The 18,933-nt window shown below is 37.6% G+C and overlaps 1 protein-coding gene across 1 annotated transcript; it reads right to left on the reverse strand.

Annotated features, from left to right (window-relative positions):
- Nucleotides 1-293: 293 nt before the first annotated feature.
- Nucleotides 294-6,537, reverse strand: LOC135937396 (uncharacterized). The gene is made up of 7 exons (XM_065480548.1): nt 6,332-6,537; nt 6,090-6,278; nt 6,038-6,041; nt 5,341-5,579; nt 5,048-5,280; nt 4,863-4,938; nt 294-4,805 (listed from the first exon to the last, which is right to left on the reverse strand). Exons 1-7 carry the CDS (start codon nt 6,447-6,449, stop codon nt 508-510), a joined length of 5,157 nt encoding a protein of 1,718 aa, XP_065336620.1. The 5' UTR covers nt 6,450-6,537; the 3' UTR covers nt 294-507.
- Nucleotides 6,538-18,933: the final 12,396 nt, after the last annotated feature.

An 18,933-nucleotide genomic window follows, 5' to 3' on the forward strand; every position in this document is an offset into this window, starting at 1 on the left:
TATATATAACGCTCAACAATGTCAAGCTGGCTGTGTAATATTAAATTATCTTTTAAATTGTGTGGGACCAAATCGACGTAACCAGAGTAAATCATCTCTTTTCTCTTCGCTACCATTCACGATTAGCAAAACATACGCTGCTCCAAAGGAATTAAAACTTGGGTATCAAGTTATTTTCTATCTGGATAGGAACTTAGCATGCAGTAAATGATTAGGTTAAAAATAATTTGTTTAATTGTAAATTAAAAATCGTCATTGTGTTCATGTTAAAAGAAAAAGCATACCAACATCATTGTCACAGTTAAATTTATTTTGTCAAGCATTTAAGGATAACAAGTATGCTAATTAACTGAAAAAGCGGAAAATAGCATTACAGAAAATCTTAAATTTATTTTATAAAAATAAGAATCTGACATAACAACCTTGACAATCAAAGTGTTGCCAACCAAACTGAAGGAATGATTTCTCGTTCTAGGGTTGTAACAATGAATTGAGGATCGGTAATAATTACGCACCGAGATCGATCAGTTTTCTCACTACATCTCCATCAAAACATTCTGAATTTTCAGCGTAGTACAGAGCCGTATTTTCAACACTGTCTTTCGCGTGTATATCCACGTTTTTTGACAGCAGCAAATTCGCCAATTCCCATTTACTATATTTGCAAGCGAGCAGCAGCGCTGTTTCTCCTGAATCGTTTGTGCAATTTAGATCGACTTGCCGTTGCTCCACGAGCCAATCGATGACGTCATTCTTCCACGAAGATCTAATTGCCAAATGCAAGATTGTGTCTCCGTTTTCCAAGCGTTGTTTGACCAAATCACCGTTTAATTCATGGATGAACATAAACGTGGCAAACACCTCAATCGCGTGGTGCAAAACATTTTTCCCTTCTATGTCGGTCACACTAGGGTCTGCGCCTTTTTCAAACAACTTGCGCATTAAGTCCAAATCTCTAGATTGAGCGGCGTAATGCACAGCGGTCCTTCCCTCTAGGTCTATCGAGTTCATTTCTATTCCTTTAACTAACAGCAGCTGCTTAGCAAAGTTCGATTTATTTCTTTTGCAAGCCAAAAGCAGTGCCGTTTCGTTTAAATTATTCCTCGCGTTCAACTCGACTTCATTCTGCTCCTTGAGCCAGGAAAAGAGGGAATTACTAACGATATCACGTTTTGCGGCCCAATGCAAAATTGTGTTTCCGTTTATCAACTTTGCTTTCGCCAAATCCCTGTTTTTCTCGAAGATGAAATCAAAAATAGTTCCGTAATACGCATGGTGCAAAGAATTTTTCCCTTTTTTGTCCGTCAACTTCAAGTCTGCTCCATTCTCTATCAACCTCCGCACGCTATCCAAATCAAACGAATTTGCCGCGTGGTGTAGAGCCGTTTTTCCCTTTTCGTCTTGTATGTTGACATCGACGTCTTTGGTCAGCAGAAAGCTGACGATTTTCCATCTGAATTTCTTTAAAGCCAGTATGAGCAATGTTTCGCCCAAGTTGTTTCTCGCGTTCAAATCAACGCAATTCTGATCCACAAGCCAATGGATTACGTCATCGTTGGAAATTACTTCAGTACGAAGCATATTTTCAAATTCATCATAGTCTTCATAGGCACTGGTGTGCCCAAAGCTTCTGTCTCTGAAATTAGTCATTGACCAAGGAGAGTGCGGCTGTTGATGAAATGAACTCTTAAAGTTCACCATGGGAGGTGGCGTACAATGCCTCGGTTGAACAATTTCATTTTTACACTCGATTGCATGGTGCAACACATTCTTTCCTTCGTTGTCTGTCATAGTCAAGCTTGCACCGTGCTTTAGAAGATTTTTCACCAGATCTAATCGATAAACTGAGTTGGCAGCTGCGTGATGCAGAGCGGTTTTTCCTTTATCGTCTCTCTGATTGACGTCAGCCATCTTTTTTAACAAGCAGTCAACAGTATGCCGACATCCTTTTGCACTTGCAATGTGAAGAGCAGTTTCTTCATTGGAATTCGTGGCGTTGACGTCAGCTCCAAGTTCTACGAGCTTCTCCATAAACTTGAAATGTCCCTTTTCTATGGCAACGTGCATCGCCGTTGAGCCTGTTTGGTCTCTGAAGTTCAAATCACCACCAAGATTTTCCCAAATTTGTAGAGCTTTGATGTCATACAATTCCGCAGCCAAATGCAAATGTGACTGTCCCTTTACATTCTTGAAACCAAGGTCGATTCCCTCCTTCAGTAAATATCTGACGCAACTCAGGTTTCTGTCCAAAGCGATGCACAAAGCAGTGCGTCCTTCCTTGTCCACTACTCTCGTGTCAACTCCGGCTTTCTCAATCAGGAAATATACAGCTTCGTCGATTTTACTTTTGTAACGGTCACGATTTTGGAGAAAAATATGCAGTCCCGTTTGGTCACTTCCGGTTTTCTTCTCGACAAGTTGGTTATCCGTGCTGAGCAATAGTTGGATCACTTCATTGCTGTTGTCTCTCGGGTTTTTGCAGGCAAAGTGAAAGGAGTTCCATCCGCTATTATCCTTCTCTTGAACGTTTGCTCCAGAATTGATCAACTTGCGAACGAGTTCCGAAATACCATATTCCGCTGCGCAGTGAATGGCGGTCTTTCCTCTCTCGTATTTTTTGTTGACCTCATTTTGAAGCATCAGAAAGAAGTCGGCGTACTTATTTTCAACCTTTGACCAATCTTTGGAATCTCCACTCGGAATCAACGTGTTCACGTCGGCGCCTGCTTCGTTCACAATCCACTGACACAACTCCCAATATTCTCCCACTGCTGCCAAGTGAAGAGGACTTTCTGCTGATTGAATTTTGAAGCCTATCAAATTCGGACACATTTCTAGCAAACATTTCGCAACGTCTGTGTGACCATTGTCTAGAGCACATTTGTAAGCTCTCCATTCTTCTTCCAACTCAGCTCTCTCCCTTAACTTCTCCTCCAACAAGAACTTGACCAATTCAAGATGACCGAATTCAGCAGACACTATTAAAGGGGATCCATCTCTGATTTCTCTTGCTCCATGTTTGAAGAGAATCTTCACGCATTTGATGAATCCACCTCTGCAAGAATCGTAAAGAGGGGATTCATTCATAATGTAATGTCCTTCGTTTGCTTCTGCTTGAACGCCATTTTCAAGAAGTAAATCGAGAATTTTATCGTGTCCTCGCTTAGCTGCGTATCTAGCTGCGAATATTATAGATGTTTCTGATCTTTTAGACTCAATCATCAATGGCAATTTCGGAAACCTCTCTTTCAGCTTATGGAAGAAGAGAATCGCGTTGTATTTTGCCGCTGTTTCCACTAAGACAGGTACACTTTCAAGCACCTGATCTTCACCTTCGAATAAATCCATTTCAATCAAATGAGCTGCGATTTCGTCAACGCTCTTAACTGCACTCTCCAAACTGTTCAAGTTCCTCGAATAGCAAATACGACCATCTTTTGTCTCATCATAAGTCATGAAAGGTTTCAGCATGGAGAAAATGTTCCTCAAACCCTCTTGAATAACTTTCTGCAGGAACCCATCTGGATTTAATCTTGCTACTTCTAGAAATGCTTCTCTATGCACTTTAATCTTCTTCTCGCTGCGCAATATAGTGCAATAGTACAAATCGACAAACTTCCAACACTGACTAAGATTGTACTCGTGGAACAAGCTTTGCTCTTCTTCAGACTTCAACTCGCCATTTTCCTCAATGTCGTATACGATTTTTTGGGCTGCAAGAAACTCGGCGAACGTCTGATGAATGAAAGTGAGCCTATCATTTTCAAAGGTGGCAACACCATAGCCGTTAACCTTTTCCAGGTTCTCTTTTCTCTCACTGGTAGGTCGATAACTTATCGAATCAAACGCTATTTTTTCAAGAAGTTCCATTGCAGAATCAAACTCAATTTCGAACTGGTTGTGGGTTGCGTCAAGTCCGTTTCTATTTTTCAAACACATTTCAACCTTAAGCCGCACAACCTGCTTGTAAACTTGGTACAAGTTGCTTTTGCCTCCGCTCTGAGCGACCAATGAGAGGTGCAAGGGGTTTTGCAGAATGTCCTTCGACGGAAAATTGTCTAGGAATGTTTGGCATTGCTCTCTGCTTTTGTTGGTTTCCAGTTGCAAAAATTCGATTTGTTGTTCTTCGTTTAATGGCCTGATTTCTGCTGAGACCGCATTTCCCACAGCTTCTTCAATAGCTTTGGCTTCATGAGGTCTCGTTCCAATCCAAACGGATGTATATCTTTGTTTCAAAGATTTGATCAACGTCAGTATCTTTCCTTGATATTTTAAGTTGATCTCGTCAAACCCGTCCAAAAACACGACACAATTCTTGCTTAGAATCCATTTGTTGACTTCATTGATTGGATAGCGCGTAGCTCCTGCGAGGAACTCTATTTCGCCTATTCCTCTCTTCGTCATCAGTTTGTTAGAGATGCTCGCGAGGGAAATGCGCAAAATTTTCAATTCACTATTTAACGCCCCGAGTTGGAAAGCAATTTCTCTAAGAACAGTCGTTTTTCCTGCTCCAGCAACAGAACGCAAGACCCAGATACGGTTACCTTTCAAAGCTTTTTCCATAATCGTGTCAAAGGACAACACCATTTCACGCTCAAACTCTGACAGACCCTTGACCAGGAAGTGAAGCTTCAGGAAAGATCTTGGAAAATCCGGAAAGTCGAGTTTGAAGTGCAAAGTCGAGTTAAGCAAAGCCCGGTCTTCTTTTGATTCTGAAATTAAAAGATTTTCGACCAGTTCTTGCAGACTTTTTCCTTTCTTCAGCTCTTGGCCTTTGAAGATTTCGATCAACAATTGAAGTGTGTCTGAAGAATGGAATCTGTTTGTTTATAATTGATTTTAAAAATTAGATAAGCTACTACCTTTGCTGTGCAAAACTAGGACAAGCCACCCACTGTGGTTTGTTGAAGTTACTCCGAAATTCTTCGGCCATGAAATCTAATCAACAAAATAGAATTTAGAAGAAAACAATTATTTGATAATTATGTATTAACTAGATGTTTAAATCCCAGTTTTCAAGCTATTGAACATCTTCAAATATTCTTACTTTCATAGAGCAGAGTGTGTCGGTCGTTGCTGCTTCCTGATCAACCAGGAAAAATATTTTCGGCTTTCCGATCCACTTGTCATTGTTTGGGCCGATAAAATTACGCAGGATATCAGTCATTGCAATGTCCTCATCACCAAATCGACAGCAAACTTCTCTCGTAACTTCATGTTCGCTTAATTTTCCAAACAAAAAGGTAAAAACGCAGCCAACGTCAGGTTCCAGCTCAGAGACTGTGTTTCCAAAAGTGTTCAATCAAAATAAGCATCCCTTCCATATTTTAGAATACGGACCTTCCTTGCAGTACAGCTCCAGAGATGATTCTCCCGGCATCCTCTCGCTAATCTCGAATTTGAGGTTTTCTGAGAGGGCTTTTTTAATTGTATCCACAGCTTCATTTGGCTCCAAGAATAATAGGAACGCTCGGCGGTGTCTCACATTTGCTCCTGAGTCTGATTTCCAAGGGAAAAACTCGGACTCTACTTTCACTTTTGAAGCATCACAAGAGGAGCTAGTTAAATCCATGCTGCTCCTGTAAAATATGAGTTTACAATTTGCATCCATTATTTAATAGTATTTGCTTACTTTGAGAAGAAAAATCTGCGATTCAGCGCAAACATTTTAACCTCTGGAGTTTGACTGATGTAGACGCATTCCTTTATGTCGTAGTTGTGCTTCAAACGGTTGTGGATTTGGTTCTTGATTGAGGTTAGGACATTTATAAGGGGCTCGTCTTTCTTCATGGAGTCCAGGACTTTGCAAGCTTCTCGAATAAATGTCGTTCCAGACACCCCACGAATTGCTCTAGTAGCTACGAATTATTATAAGAAATTACTTGTTTTATTATTTTTTATTATTCCTCACTTTCCACGGTTGAGTAAAAGACAACTAAGTTGCGCATCTGTGGTGCGTATGTGATGCGACAGGAATTTTCGTTGTCAAACATTGTTTGGTTGGCGCTGTAAATCGTGTCGAAAAATTCTCCTCGACATGGCTGTAGATTGTTTTATTTTTATATTATCATAAATTTAAATTAAGAAACAATTTACCCCCAAGTTGATGAGTTTTAGGCAGTCGTCAAATAGCTTCAAATTTTTCAAAGAATTGAAAATATCGGTCGTTGTGAAAGAAACAAATTCTTTCGAATTCTCACTCTCATAGTGGTCGGTGTATATTTTTCCATCTCTGTGGCCGTGGGAGAGAATGTAAAGCACAAAAACGGAAGGAACATCTGAACAAAATACGAAAAATTATTTTATATTTAACATATTTATAAAATCGCACCTTTTGAACCAAAAAATCGCAAAAGGCTGTCCTTGTCAGAGAGAAGTTCAAGCAACACTTCTCTTTTTGGTGATAAAAGACTGCGGAAATTGCACTTGCGGTTCTCTTCAAAGGTCATTTGCAGGTGTATCACGTCCTTGGCATCTCCGTCCCGAAATAAATTTTTATCCCTCGCGTTTTTGAAATCATAATGGACGACAAGGACGCAGACGCTTTATAGAAGAACCATAAATTATTATTTTTTAATAAGAGTAAAAAGTTCATTATTTACTTGTTGGCATTTTCTATCACGGTTTGTCCATTCACGGTCGAAACAAAATAGCCAAGATCCGCTGTCCTTTTCCCGGGGTTTCCTGGTGCTGCAGTAATATATATTTGCTTGAATTGCATTCAATTTTAAATTTAAAAATTTACTGTATACATACATTTGGCCGCAATTTCTTCAGTGGACTCTTCCATTACTTCAAGTGGAGATAAATCTGGAAAAAATCAATATAAAACCGTATTTATATTGATTTCCACCCACTTTATTTGTATTTTTCTTTAATTAATAGTATTTTTGAGCCTGTGATACATATATAAACGATGTTTTTAATATATTTTCGCTAGCTTCAAAATTTCATAATTTAATACATTTTTTCCATTTTTAAAACTGTTTTGATTCCGTTAATGGTCGCTATAGAAGTGAGAAAAAACACTCATTTGTTGTATTTTTTTCGTTAAAAAAGTTTTACCAGACATAGAAAATTTAAGCTGAGAAATAGAAGCAAAAGAAAAAATATCATGAATAATTTTAAGCTTCGTCTGCGCCGCAAAGCTGAAAGTTGGCTGACTGTGTCGCTGCCTCAGTCAGTGCGGTGAGAGGAGAGGAAATAGCATCCCAGCGCCGCGGGCGCGCAGCAGGCAGGCAAAAAGTTTGACTTTCGCTTTCAAGGTCAGCTCTCACTCACAATCAGCCGGCTTTTTAGTATCGACAGATAAGAGCATTAATTGCGACTTATCGCTCTGCCTCTGAAATTTCCCACAATTGCACCGTAATTACATCATTAAAATTTAAAAATCAACCAAAAATATTTAAAATTAACTTTTGTGAATATTCTAAATAATCGTTAATGCCGTATATTTGATTCAGTTTAAGTCAAGAGAAAGGCGCGAGTTAAAAGAGAAAGCTACTCACCGCGCGGACAAGCGCGTCCGCTGACTCCGCTTATCACTCGGCCGCTCGCTCAGTGTGTGAGTGTGTGGCGTGTGTGCTGTGCCGAGCCGCGCCGATTGTGCGGTTCGCCTCGCGCGAGTTGGACTTTATAGAGGTGACATCATCGTTTTATTATTCAACTGAGCATGACTCTTTTCGCCCCGCAATAAACTCGAGATAAAAAGGTTCAATTTATTTTCAGCATGAGTGTTGAATTTTTATGAAGAAACAGTTAGGACTGAAGCCTTTAGTTTTATAATATTGATTCAACGATCGACTAGTTTTTGCTGAGCTTCAAATTTATTCGTAAGTCTTTAACGGGCACAAATTATTTAATATGAAGCCTACTAAATCACAATGGAAATCGTCTAAAAATGCCAAAAACCAGCTTTAACACTGCTGATAATATATATTTCTGACTTGTGAGGCAAGGTAAGCGATGCCACTACATATATTATGATTATGGTTACATAAAACCTGGGCAAAATTGAATGAAAATCTACTTTTTGGAAACAGAACGTGGGCAAGTCCAGTTAATTTTTCTATTCATAAATATGCTTTGAAAATTCGAGCCTACACGTGTTTTTTTAGAGCGCGAGATATCTCGTCACGAGAGTTTGGCAGCATTGCTATTTTGCTTCTAATTACAATTTAACGCCACATCATTAACAATTCTTTAAATTGTATTAGCATGTCTCGAAAACTAGTGAACAACCAATGGCGTGAATAATTATTTAAAAAATGCCTTCTCACTGGTAATGTCATTCATTAATGGCGATTTCTGCCTTCTGCCTCCTCCCCCTCCTCCAGTGCAGTGACGTCACTCTGGTCGCGTGCCACTCTTGTTGCGGGTTGCGTAAGCTGCTCAATATCCAAAAGAGGCAAACCGCACTGATAATAGTAAAACAATTTAGAAAATTTAGAGTGGATATCAGCAAGAAATATTTAATTTTATTTATTTCAAATATTTTATTAGAAAATAAACTTACAAGCGTCACAGAAGGCAGAAATTACGCTCGATAATCGATTTAGAAAATGGAAAGAGACAATATTTTAAGAGAATATGGCACAAAACTTTGCTTTTACATCACTTGCTAAAAAGTGCTTGACTATTTATGTATTTGGCAATAAAAGAAACTTAAAAACAGAATTATAAGCATCAATCCATCAAATCAAAGTTAGCCAAGAATGAATTTTGTTGTTTCTGCACTTCCGAAGGTTAGCGATTTTTTCTAGGGCTTTTTAAAAATGGCACAGTTAAGGATTGTCTAAGCCATGAATTTCCAGCAAATGTCTTTTCACACTATCGCAATACATTGATTTTCCGCACACCTTACAAGTCTCCAAAATTTTGATTTTCAAATGTGTATTTCTTTTGTGTTCAGCCAAGAAAGACGAAGAAACGAATTTCATTTCACACTGGTCGCATTCATATTTGCGTTCAATCAAAAAGTGCGTCATGGCCAAGTGGTTTTTCAAGTTTACAAAATTAGTGAAGCTTTTTTGACAATGTGCGCAGTGCTTCGAATTCAGTTTCTTGTGAAAGTGATTCAAGTGGGTTTTCAGTAGGATTTCACTCTTGTAGTAACTTTTGCACGGCTCGCACTTGAATCCAAGATTTTTGTACATCAAACCGTGCCAAGAATTATTTCTGTGCTTCCTTTTCACGTGGTAATCCAACAAAGCAAGAAATTTAAATGCCTTTGGGCACTTTTCACATTTGAAAAGAGTAGTTTTGCACATTTTCAAGTGGAATTGATACAAACCTGAGCATTCAAATTCATTCTTGCAGCGCTTGCAGTTCATTCTTTTCAAATGGCAACTCATACTCCCAACAATAACATCTGAATTGCAAATTGAGCACACCCGAAACTTGTGATATTGTCTTACATGTTCTGCCAAAATCTGCTTGGTGGAAAACATTTTGTGGCATTTGTCGCATTTGATGGTCTTTGGCAAATGCAAACGAGAAACATGACGCAACAAATCGCTCTTTGATTTACATTTGAACTCGCAATGGTAGCAATTGAAGACTTTTGCCTCATCTTCTTGCTTGTGAACAGAATCAAAGTGGACCCGCATTTCTGGTTCTGATTGGAAATGACAGAAGCAACCAAAGAATTTGCATTTAACGCGAAACGCGGTATGAACACGACGAATATGGTCTCTGATGCTAACAGACCAACGAAATTCTTTCTTGCAAAAATTGCACTTGAACAATTTCTTTGCTTGGGAATTTTCGTGCACTTGCTTGGTGTGGCTCGTCTTTTCCTCGACGGTGTGGAAAAATGTGGCGCAATAATGATAGTCACACCTGATGGCATTCTCGTGCATATTTCTCACGTGATCCCTAATTCTTGCGACAACTTGACCACAATAGAAACATTTCCTGCCTCCTTTTCTAGCGTCAGACTTTGCTTTGTGTTGTTCATTTCCTTCCGTCTCGCTTTTCGGCAGATTAATCTTCTCCAGCTGCACCCAGCACTGCTCTGCTTTTCCTTCTGTAACAATTTATCCAAACGATATTACGTTAACAATAGATAATTGAATTAATAAATATGGAGCTACATTTTAAGATTCCAAGTTTGGAATGTACCATTAATAACCAAGGCAAAACCGGTTTTTACCATTTGTCAAAGTTTTTTAAAATATGCAGTTTGTTTATTTTTTATTCTTTTTAATATAGCATTATTTGATTCTGGTTATGCAATGTCTTTCTTGAACATTACTGTTTCTCTCCTTTAGTTCCCTCTCTAGGCGTCATTTTTACTATAGTTACCTCAATTAGTTCGATAAGTTTAAATTTACAAGCTCCTGTACCTAGATAATTCTTCCTCAGCTCCTTTGACACGTCGTCCAAATAAGCCAGATCCAGCGGCCACCAAGCTAAAGCTTCAAACTCGCGAACATATTTGGCCAGAAACCTCGAAACAAAAATAAATACTTCGTCAGTTAAATCAAATAAAATAAGTTTCCCTCATGCAACTCACTCGGCTTGCCAGATGCAGAAATAGCAAATCAAGTCCGTTTCTTCAATTTCCTCTGCAAATTCACTGCCACAAACATTTAGGAGCCAAGTCTGTAGCTTTTCCTTGTCGAATTGGACAGCCTGGACAGCGCCGTCCGCCGTCGGACGCTCGCAAACGCGGCAGAGCGGCTTCACCAGCGGCATCATGGCAACTCGAAATGGCGCGAATGAGATCGAAACAGCTGCAGTTCGTCAGGGTAGCCAGGTGGATTATAGGGTGAACGAAAAGGAGATGGAGTCGCTTGACGTAACTTCATTAAAACCATCGATTTTAAAGGGTTGCATTGAATAATGAGGCCAAACAATTATCAATTTTACTATTTTTATTTTCCATATATTAACGTTTTGATTCATTAAATTTTATTGGAGTGTTAAATTAAAGTTAATTAAGCTCCAGATTAATATCTTAATAATATAAAACAGTATAAAAGTAGATGGCTCTTCTCTACCTTTTAAACGGTTTGGCGCGTCATGAGGAACGGTTTTCATTAATTGTTTCTCTTATTCAAGTTCTACAAGTCTCAACTTTAAAATCTATTTTTTTCAGTCCTAATAAATAGAGAATTAAAAGAAAAATACTCATTTCTATTTTATCGAACACCATTGACAATTTATTCCAAAATAAAATAACAAAAACTGATAAATCAACTGAAGAAAGCCGGCATTGTGAACCGTTGTCCGTACATTCCGCCTGGTTTTGTAACGTCGAATCTGTCCGCATAGTCGATAATACTGATAATCTCTCTTGCAACCTCCGCACAATATTCAGGCGATTCAGAGAAAAGATTCGAATCAAATATATACGATTCGAATCTCGTAGCTCCGGAAAGAAAAGCACTTGCCTTTTTAGTCATATTTCTCAGCGCTCTGCAATAAATTTTCCTGCGCCCCATGTAAGCTCCAACGTACGCGATGTACCGGAAGTTCTTCAATTGGCCCAAGATTTGCTTCTTGGCGATCAGGGCCGTCACCTGCCTCGTGTCCTCAAGGTCGGGTTTCGAGTCCAGAATGAAGACATTCTCCAAATTTGGGGCAGAGAGGACGTTTGATAGGCGTATGGTTTTTGTTCTAAAACAATGAGAGTATTAATAATTGAAAATTAGACTAAATATGAGTTTTATTTTAAAAATAATCTTGCAAGTTAATTTATGGTATTAAGATCGGCGTTAAAAAAATCAAATTGAATTGGAAACTAATTTCCGGTTTCAAAAAGAGATTTTTTTCTCAGGAAAATAATTTTCTTACTGGTGGAAGTCAAGCCATTGAAGGTTCCTGAGTTCAGCAAAGAATCCCAACGGCTTATTCGGGTCGACGATTTGAACTCCGACCAAAACGAGCGTTTCTAGTTTCGGGCATGCGTTGAAAATCGATCTGAATTCGTACTTCAGTTTCATTTCGAATAAATTGCAGACGCACAAGGTTTGCAGTTTTCCTCCGTATCTGCCTAAAAATCTGTCCAAAATTGCTTCAGTCGGGCAGTCAAGCAAAACTAGCGATTTTATTTGGAAAAACTGCAGAAGTGCTTCCATTTCTTCTTCATCTTTATTTTCTCCGTCATCGTCCTTCACTTGCAGGTCTACCTGAGATGAACATCACGTTTAAAATAATTTATTTTGTTTTAAATTGAGTCATAAATACCATCAAATGAGTGACATTTGGAAACCAAGTCAAATGTTGAGGCCTGAATTTTCCCAGAGCGACGCACAAGTGTCTCAGGGCCGACGGTGCCGAGGGTGGCGCCATCGGAAGGGCGTAGCTTTTGTCCACACTCCTCACATAAGCTAGATTTTGAACCACTTCCAGGGAAGGCAAGTTTTGGATGCAGTATTGGCTGAATTTGTCGCTCTTGACTTGGAGGTAAGTGTTGTAAATCCGCATGAAAATCCTGAACATAAACACTTTCAGACGTGCAAAGCTCTCCAGAAAATCTTTGTGGCTTCTTTTCCGGAAATGTGGCACGAAAACGGATGAAACGTCGACGTCCACATAGACCAAATTTTGCAGACACTTGCAGATTCGCTTCAGGTCGTAGAAGTCGATTACGTAGGCGTAAATGCACAGCATCTTCAGTTTGGACATCCGAATCATCTCGTCAATCGCATTTTTGGGCAACACCAGAGTGTGAAAAGTGTGACTGGAAACTGTCTCCTCCCCAGTCGTGAGAAATTCGATGTTTGGAGCGTTCGTGGCGATCAATTCCACAACCTTTAATTTTGGAATAATTTGTTTAAAAAAAAATGGTTTGATTAATAAAGAATAACACCTTTGATAACTGCTCTGCTACAAATGGAGCGGGACAAAATGACATGAAATACCGCAGCTCGATTTCCCTGGTCTGCAGATTTAAAAAAAGAGCCAAGACTCTCAGGCGGTTTTGAAACTCGTCTTTATCTGCACGCCACCAGCACTTCTGGCCCAACAGCCGGTTTAGAATTTTCTTGCACAGATTGTTTGCTGTAAATTACAATTTTTAAAATAAACAAGAAAAAAATAAGGTATCTATTTTTGCTCGGCGGAGGAGAGCAGGTTTTCTGAATTGCCAGTTATTGTTTTTGGCTAATCAGAGCGAACTGGGTAAAGGGTTGCTGATAATCATCTCTGGTTTTTTGTTAAAATAATTCCTTTCCAATGACACCTCTCTGACTTTATATAAATTAATTTTAACGTACGCAAGAGAAGAGATTTCTGCCCGTCATTTTCACCGTGTGATCCAAATTTGGTCAAAAGACACTTGACTGCAAAATAAGAACAATATACAAAAAATTAAAAAAATAGGTGCTTTTTTAGAAATGTGAGAGTCACTCACATCCAGGCTCATCCTGTTGCAATTTGTTATCTTTTGGGACAGTAGAGCGGTTGAGGAGCAAAACAACATTTTCAAATGCGAGATCCATCAAAGTCGGCTTTTGAGGCGTAATTGCAGTAATTTGTTCCACCTGCATTTGATGGTCGATCATCTCCATGTTGAAAATCTAATAAAAATATTTCAAATTAATTTCTTCTTGTAGATAAATAAATATCTGATTCCTTTCAAGTCACGATGTTTATATTTCTAATACTATTTTCAAGAAGCAGTTCATCACACAGTAATTGAAACTAAACACTTACAATTTGAGGTGAAAATAATTCGCCGCTATAGTAGAAGTTAAAGAGTGTCTTTTGATGCGAGCTCAGTGCAACTAACGCTTTATACCTGCTCTGTAAATATTCAACTTGTTGTTTTATTTGCTTCAAAGCAAACATGGACTTTGATCTTTGGAACTATATTTATCAAGCCACCAGAATTGTTCAAGATCAATATATTTATCAAAAACAAACAAAAGTCAATTAATTTTAATGTCGAAATTTATTATAATTTTTAATTTGGATAATTTCTATAAAAAAAACTTACGTTTACTGACTGTGAGAGCAGGATTTTAAGAATGATCACAAAATTTACTTTGTCAGGTAAGATGAATTTTATTTACTTTTCATCCGGCAAAAAATTAGACAAGCGAGAATATACACGCGTATTCAAAAAGCCTTTTTTGAAAGTATCTCTTATGGTCATCTCAACGGATATCTAATTTCTTGCTGGGAAGTTGTGGATGGTCGCGCAGTTTTAATAGATTGGAGGCTTCGTGTTGCCAATATCTGCAGTTATTTTATCATGTATCAACGATTCCATTTTTTTTTAGATAATTCCTTACCGAGACTTGATTTAGGCAGCACATAAGAACTCAACGCCAATTTTTTCTCGCTGGATTTCGGTGAGAGGTCGTTTTTGGTGCGGAATTCGCTGTTGTCGTCATTCGTAAGCAGTAAAATTTCCTTCGATTGATCGATTTCTTTCATCTGTGGATTGATAAACTGTCGTAAGTTGTTCAATTGAATTTTGAACTTTTCCGGTTTTTCCGCTTCTCCATTCCATCCCGCTTTGCTCAGTAGTTGCTCTAGAATTGCGTCAATGGCTGAAAATTTGTCTTTTATTCCGAATTTTCTTTATAATTGTTTAACAGACTCACGCATATAAGTCGTTTTTTCTTCAGGGACGGCACTTCCGATAAATCTCACGAATTTCTGCACCGCCAACTCACAAAGACTCTCAGGCCGCATTAGATTTTGCAGAATCATTTTTGTGAGTTGCAGTCTTTCGTCCACGATGGGAAATACCAATTAATACTGTGACTCTAACTGTTTGATTAAAAATGTTTTCAAGTCAATATATACAAAATAAATATTTATTCAGCAGAGCTCAAAGTACATATTTGTCAATATTAATTATTTGATGGACGGAATAAACAATGGCAAATTAATCCTTTCAGCGAATTTGTAACAACTTTTATAAAACTCATCATAATTTTCTGGGTGCTCTGGGGTTGATGAGCGTAAAAATTGCGAGATTGATAAGTGTCTAATCGAAAAAATCGACGTTTCAAACAAAACAACTTGCGGGAGGTAGGCCAAAGCGTTCTTTGTTATTTCAACCCATGCTTTGAAAAAGTAATCTGTGAAAAGGAAAAGAGCAGGATACGAAATGCATTTGAAAACCCGAAGATTTTTTAGGATCTTCTTGTTTTTTATCAGGGTTGACAGCTCCTTCAGGTCTTCCAGTTCAAATTTCATGTTTTGTAAGTCGACGTGTTCCAGTTCCGGTGACGAAAGCACATTAGACAATCTGAACGTGCTAGAACTGAGCAAAATATTCAAATTAAATTTATTTTAAATTGCCAAATTATATCCACTTACTACAACACATTTGTTATTTTAATGAACTTTAGATGATTGATGCAATTCAAAGGTGTTGAGCCAGTCAGCCTTACTCCAGATAAAATAAGAGTCTCCAGCTTGGGACAAAGCTTGAAAATAGTCCAGAGCTCATATTCTAGTCCACTACGAGGATTGAACAGACAAAAAGTATGCAGGTTCTCTCCGTAAGCTTTTAAAAATCTATCCGTGGTTGAAGAAGAAACACGATTCTGCAGGATTAGAGATTCAACTCTTGAGAATTGGCATAGGGGAGCCAATTTTCGCTCTTCAGAGTCGTTACAAATAACCTGTATAAGCATAAAAAAGCTAATTAAGATTTTCATGTGTTGGAGCGCAATAAAATAGTTCATTTTTCATTTGCAAACAATAGTACCAGTTTGTCAATTCTTGGTAAATAAACGATATCAATTTAAATTTTTCAAGACGAAATGTATCTACAGCGATGGTTTTAAAGACAAAAACAGTTAAATTGGATAAAAATGTTTTACCATCAGATGAGTGAGGTTAGGAAACCATTCCACATCTTCGGCTTCCAACCCTCCCGATGAGTTGATGCACATGTGGCGCAAGGCATAAGATCCTGTCGTTGGTGCTTGCCTTGGGATTGGGAAGACAGTGAAAGAATTTTCAGCATAATTTTCCGCGGTGGCCGAATTCAGAACTGCTTCCAGAAGCGGCAGGTGTTGCAAGCAAAGTCTTGTAATTGTGACCTGGCTCTTATATGGCTCTGTTTTATTTTCCGAATATGCCCTGAAGAGAAATGATTTCAGGTTGGAAAAGCTCTGGATAAATTCCTCAACGCCGTTTTTAGATTGCAATTCCAAATCTTCGTTTTCGTCAACGTGCAGATCGACGTTGACGTAGTTCAGACCTTTTAACTTTCTGCAGATGTTCTTCAAGTCCGAGTATCTGATTCTGTAGCCACGAAATCGGAGCGTTTTCAGCTTTTCCATTCCACGGATCGCCTGCACTGCGTTTCTGTTTAAAATATTGCTTTTGTTGCAATAATGGTCGTCGTTTTCATCACCAAAGCAAGCAAAAATTCCTGCTTGAATTGCGAGTGATTCGATGTTAGGGGCCCGTGCTTTAATCAGTTCCAAAACCTGCACAGTAAAAATAATTAACCATTTTGTGAGCTGATCGATATCAGCAAAGGGCTTTTAATTATTTACCTCTGTAACTTCTACCAGTTGATTCTCAGTAGCGGGGCAAAAAGACATGAGATTGTTCAAGTCTATTTTTCTAGTCCTCGAATTTAGCAATTGAGCGACTCTATTTTTCATTTTGGCGAATTCCGTTGTGTCTCCAATATTGTTGCTGCATTTCCGACTCAGAACTCTCTTTAAAATTTCCTCGATTACATGATGAGCTGCACATGTAAGCATTAATTAAAATCCTCACAAACTATTTTTAATTTCATTACTCACGCAATTTCAAAAAGATTTTCGACATTTTTTTACCCTTTTTACCAAAATATTTTTGCAGAACTGGTTGCGCTGAAAAGAAAACTAATAATATATAGAAAAACAAAATATGCAAGATTTTGGACTCACCAAACCGCTTTTTGTCACTGGGTTGAGATATGAAGGAATCTACGTTTGTTACGACCTTTTCTACTAATATGTCGAACAAACTCTGTTCCTGCAGATTATGCAGTCGAATTTGCGCCAGTTGCAATCGATCATCGGGGTCCATGGCAGGTTGCGTATATTGTTGAAAATATCTTAACTGAATTTAAGTTAAAAATATTGGAACTCTCCAAGTATGCAGCTATTCTGGTCCGAGGGAATAGTTAATATGGCTTAGAGCGCTCAAAATACAATAATATATGTGCATCAATTTTGCTCTCGTCAAATATTAAATACTTTAATTTTATATTCATTGCACGGAATAACAATTCATTGATGTTTGATTTCAAAGTCAGTAAATGATTTTATTGTTACTAGAATCCATGAAATCTTTTTTCTTTGTTGTCTTGATTAAAAATGTTGTACATAAAAATCATTATTAGGAATATCTTAACGGCCGGGGGCGACCGATTTAGAACATTAATTCCGAAACCACTTCATAATGTATAATATAATTTATTTGTACAAATTTAAATGAATTAATACTTATATATTTCAAGTCAATAAATAACAGTCTTGTATTTACTAAGCAGAAGTCAATATACATTATTCGCTATTATCGTTTTTAGTTTGTTATGCAGTTAACATAGTTTAAGAATGGATGCAATTGCAAATTAATACGAAATTTTGCCAGTTGAAATCTATCATCAGTGTCCATGACAGACTATTTTTAAAATGTAATGGTGAAATTAAAGACCGGTTGCTTTTCCTGACCGAATAAATAGTTTAATTTATTTGTTTATAAAAATTTATCTTTAATATATATCCAGCATTCCTCAAACATTATATATGCATTCAAAGCAAATTTGATTGTTCAGGCAATCCTGATTTAAATATAAAAAAGTATGTATGGGATTTGTTAGTGTAATTATAATGTTTGTTCAATTGAAACAGAATAAATTGAATGAACAATAATCCGAGACCCGTCCATTGCATAGAAATTACAAATAATTACGACATTTTAGTTTCTTTGTCGTGTCGTGACACTGTTTGATTTGAAACATGTTTGAAGTTATTGATAATTTTTTAATTTTTTTTTAGAACCTCTGCACAGCACTTGAAAAGATGAGTAAACATCACAGCAGACGGTAGCGGCCACTCGTGTGCAACGTGTGAAATTTAAAATTAAAAGCGAATTTGGAGTTCAATTGGACGTGATTTTTTTGCGTTAAAATTTATATTTGCTTAAAGTAAAGAGTTTGAAGCGTTTAGGGTTGAAATGTAGCCCGTTAAATTCTGCACAAGCAGACCAAGTTTCATAGGTGCAATCGCGATAGATTTGCTGAAATTCGAATTTGAATTTAAAAACTTTTGCTTGAGGCCGCTTGACCGCGCATGGACTTTGAGCAGCGAGTTCGCCTCTCTCATTCTTCAAGTTAATTTATTCGCATTTTAATTTATTAGAAACACCAAGAGAGCTAAGGGCAGACCAATGAAGGTCAAAATTGACCTTCAGGGTCTGTGCCTGAAGTGACCCTGAGATAAAAAATTTCGAAAATTTCCAATTTCATCGAACTTCAAGTATTTTCATAGGTTTTCACTGCCGTGAAATATTTAATTTTTATTAAAAAATTCTTTTGTTATTTATAAATTATATAAAAAAACTAAGTTAGTATATGTATGTTTTATTTTTCATATATGCAGAGTCATAATTGAAACAGAGATTTTTCAAACAGTTTTAATCCTTAAAACTTCTCTTTTTTACAATGTTCACGTTATTAACGTCAACATATGACAAATTCGGAAGTTTTTTACAGATCATCTTAAGGTCACCAAACCTGATTACACGTTCGTGCACTTTCAGGACTTTCAGCTTTTTCATTCCGGCAATCGCTTGTATGGAAATTGGATTTAATATCTTTCCCCAGTCGCAATCTTCATATAACTCGTAAACGGTAACTCCTGGTCGAATATTTATATTTAATTAGTCTACAATTCGACGTAGCTGATTCTCTTCAAAATGCAATAATCATTCGTCAAATCGCCTTCGTCGGTCTTGACG

The sequence above is a fragment of the Cloeon dipterum genome, chromosome 2 (assembly GCF_949628265.1).
Source record: "Cloeon dipterum chromosome 2, ieCloDipt1.1, whole genome shotgun sequence".
In the NCBI taxonomy this organism is placed as follows: Eukaryota; Metazoa; Arthropoda; class Insecta; order Ephemeroptera; family Baetidae; genus Cloeon; species Cloeon dipterum.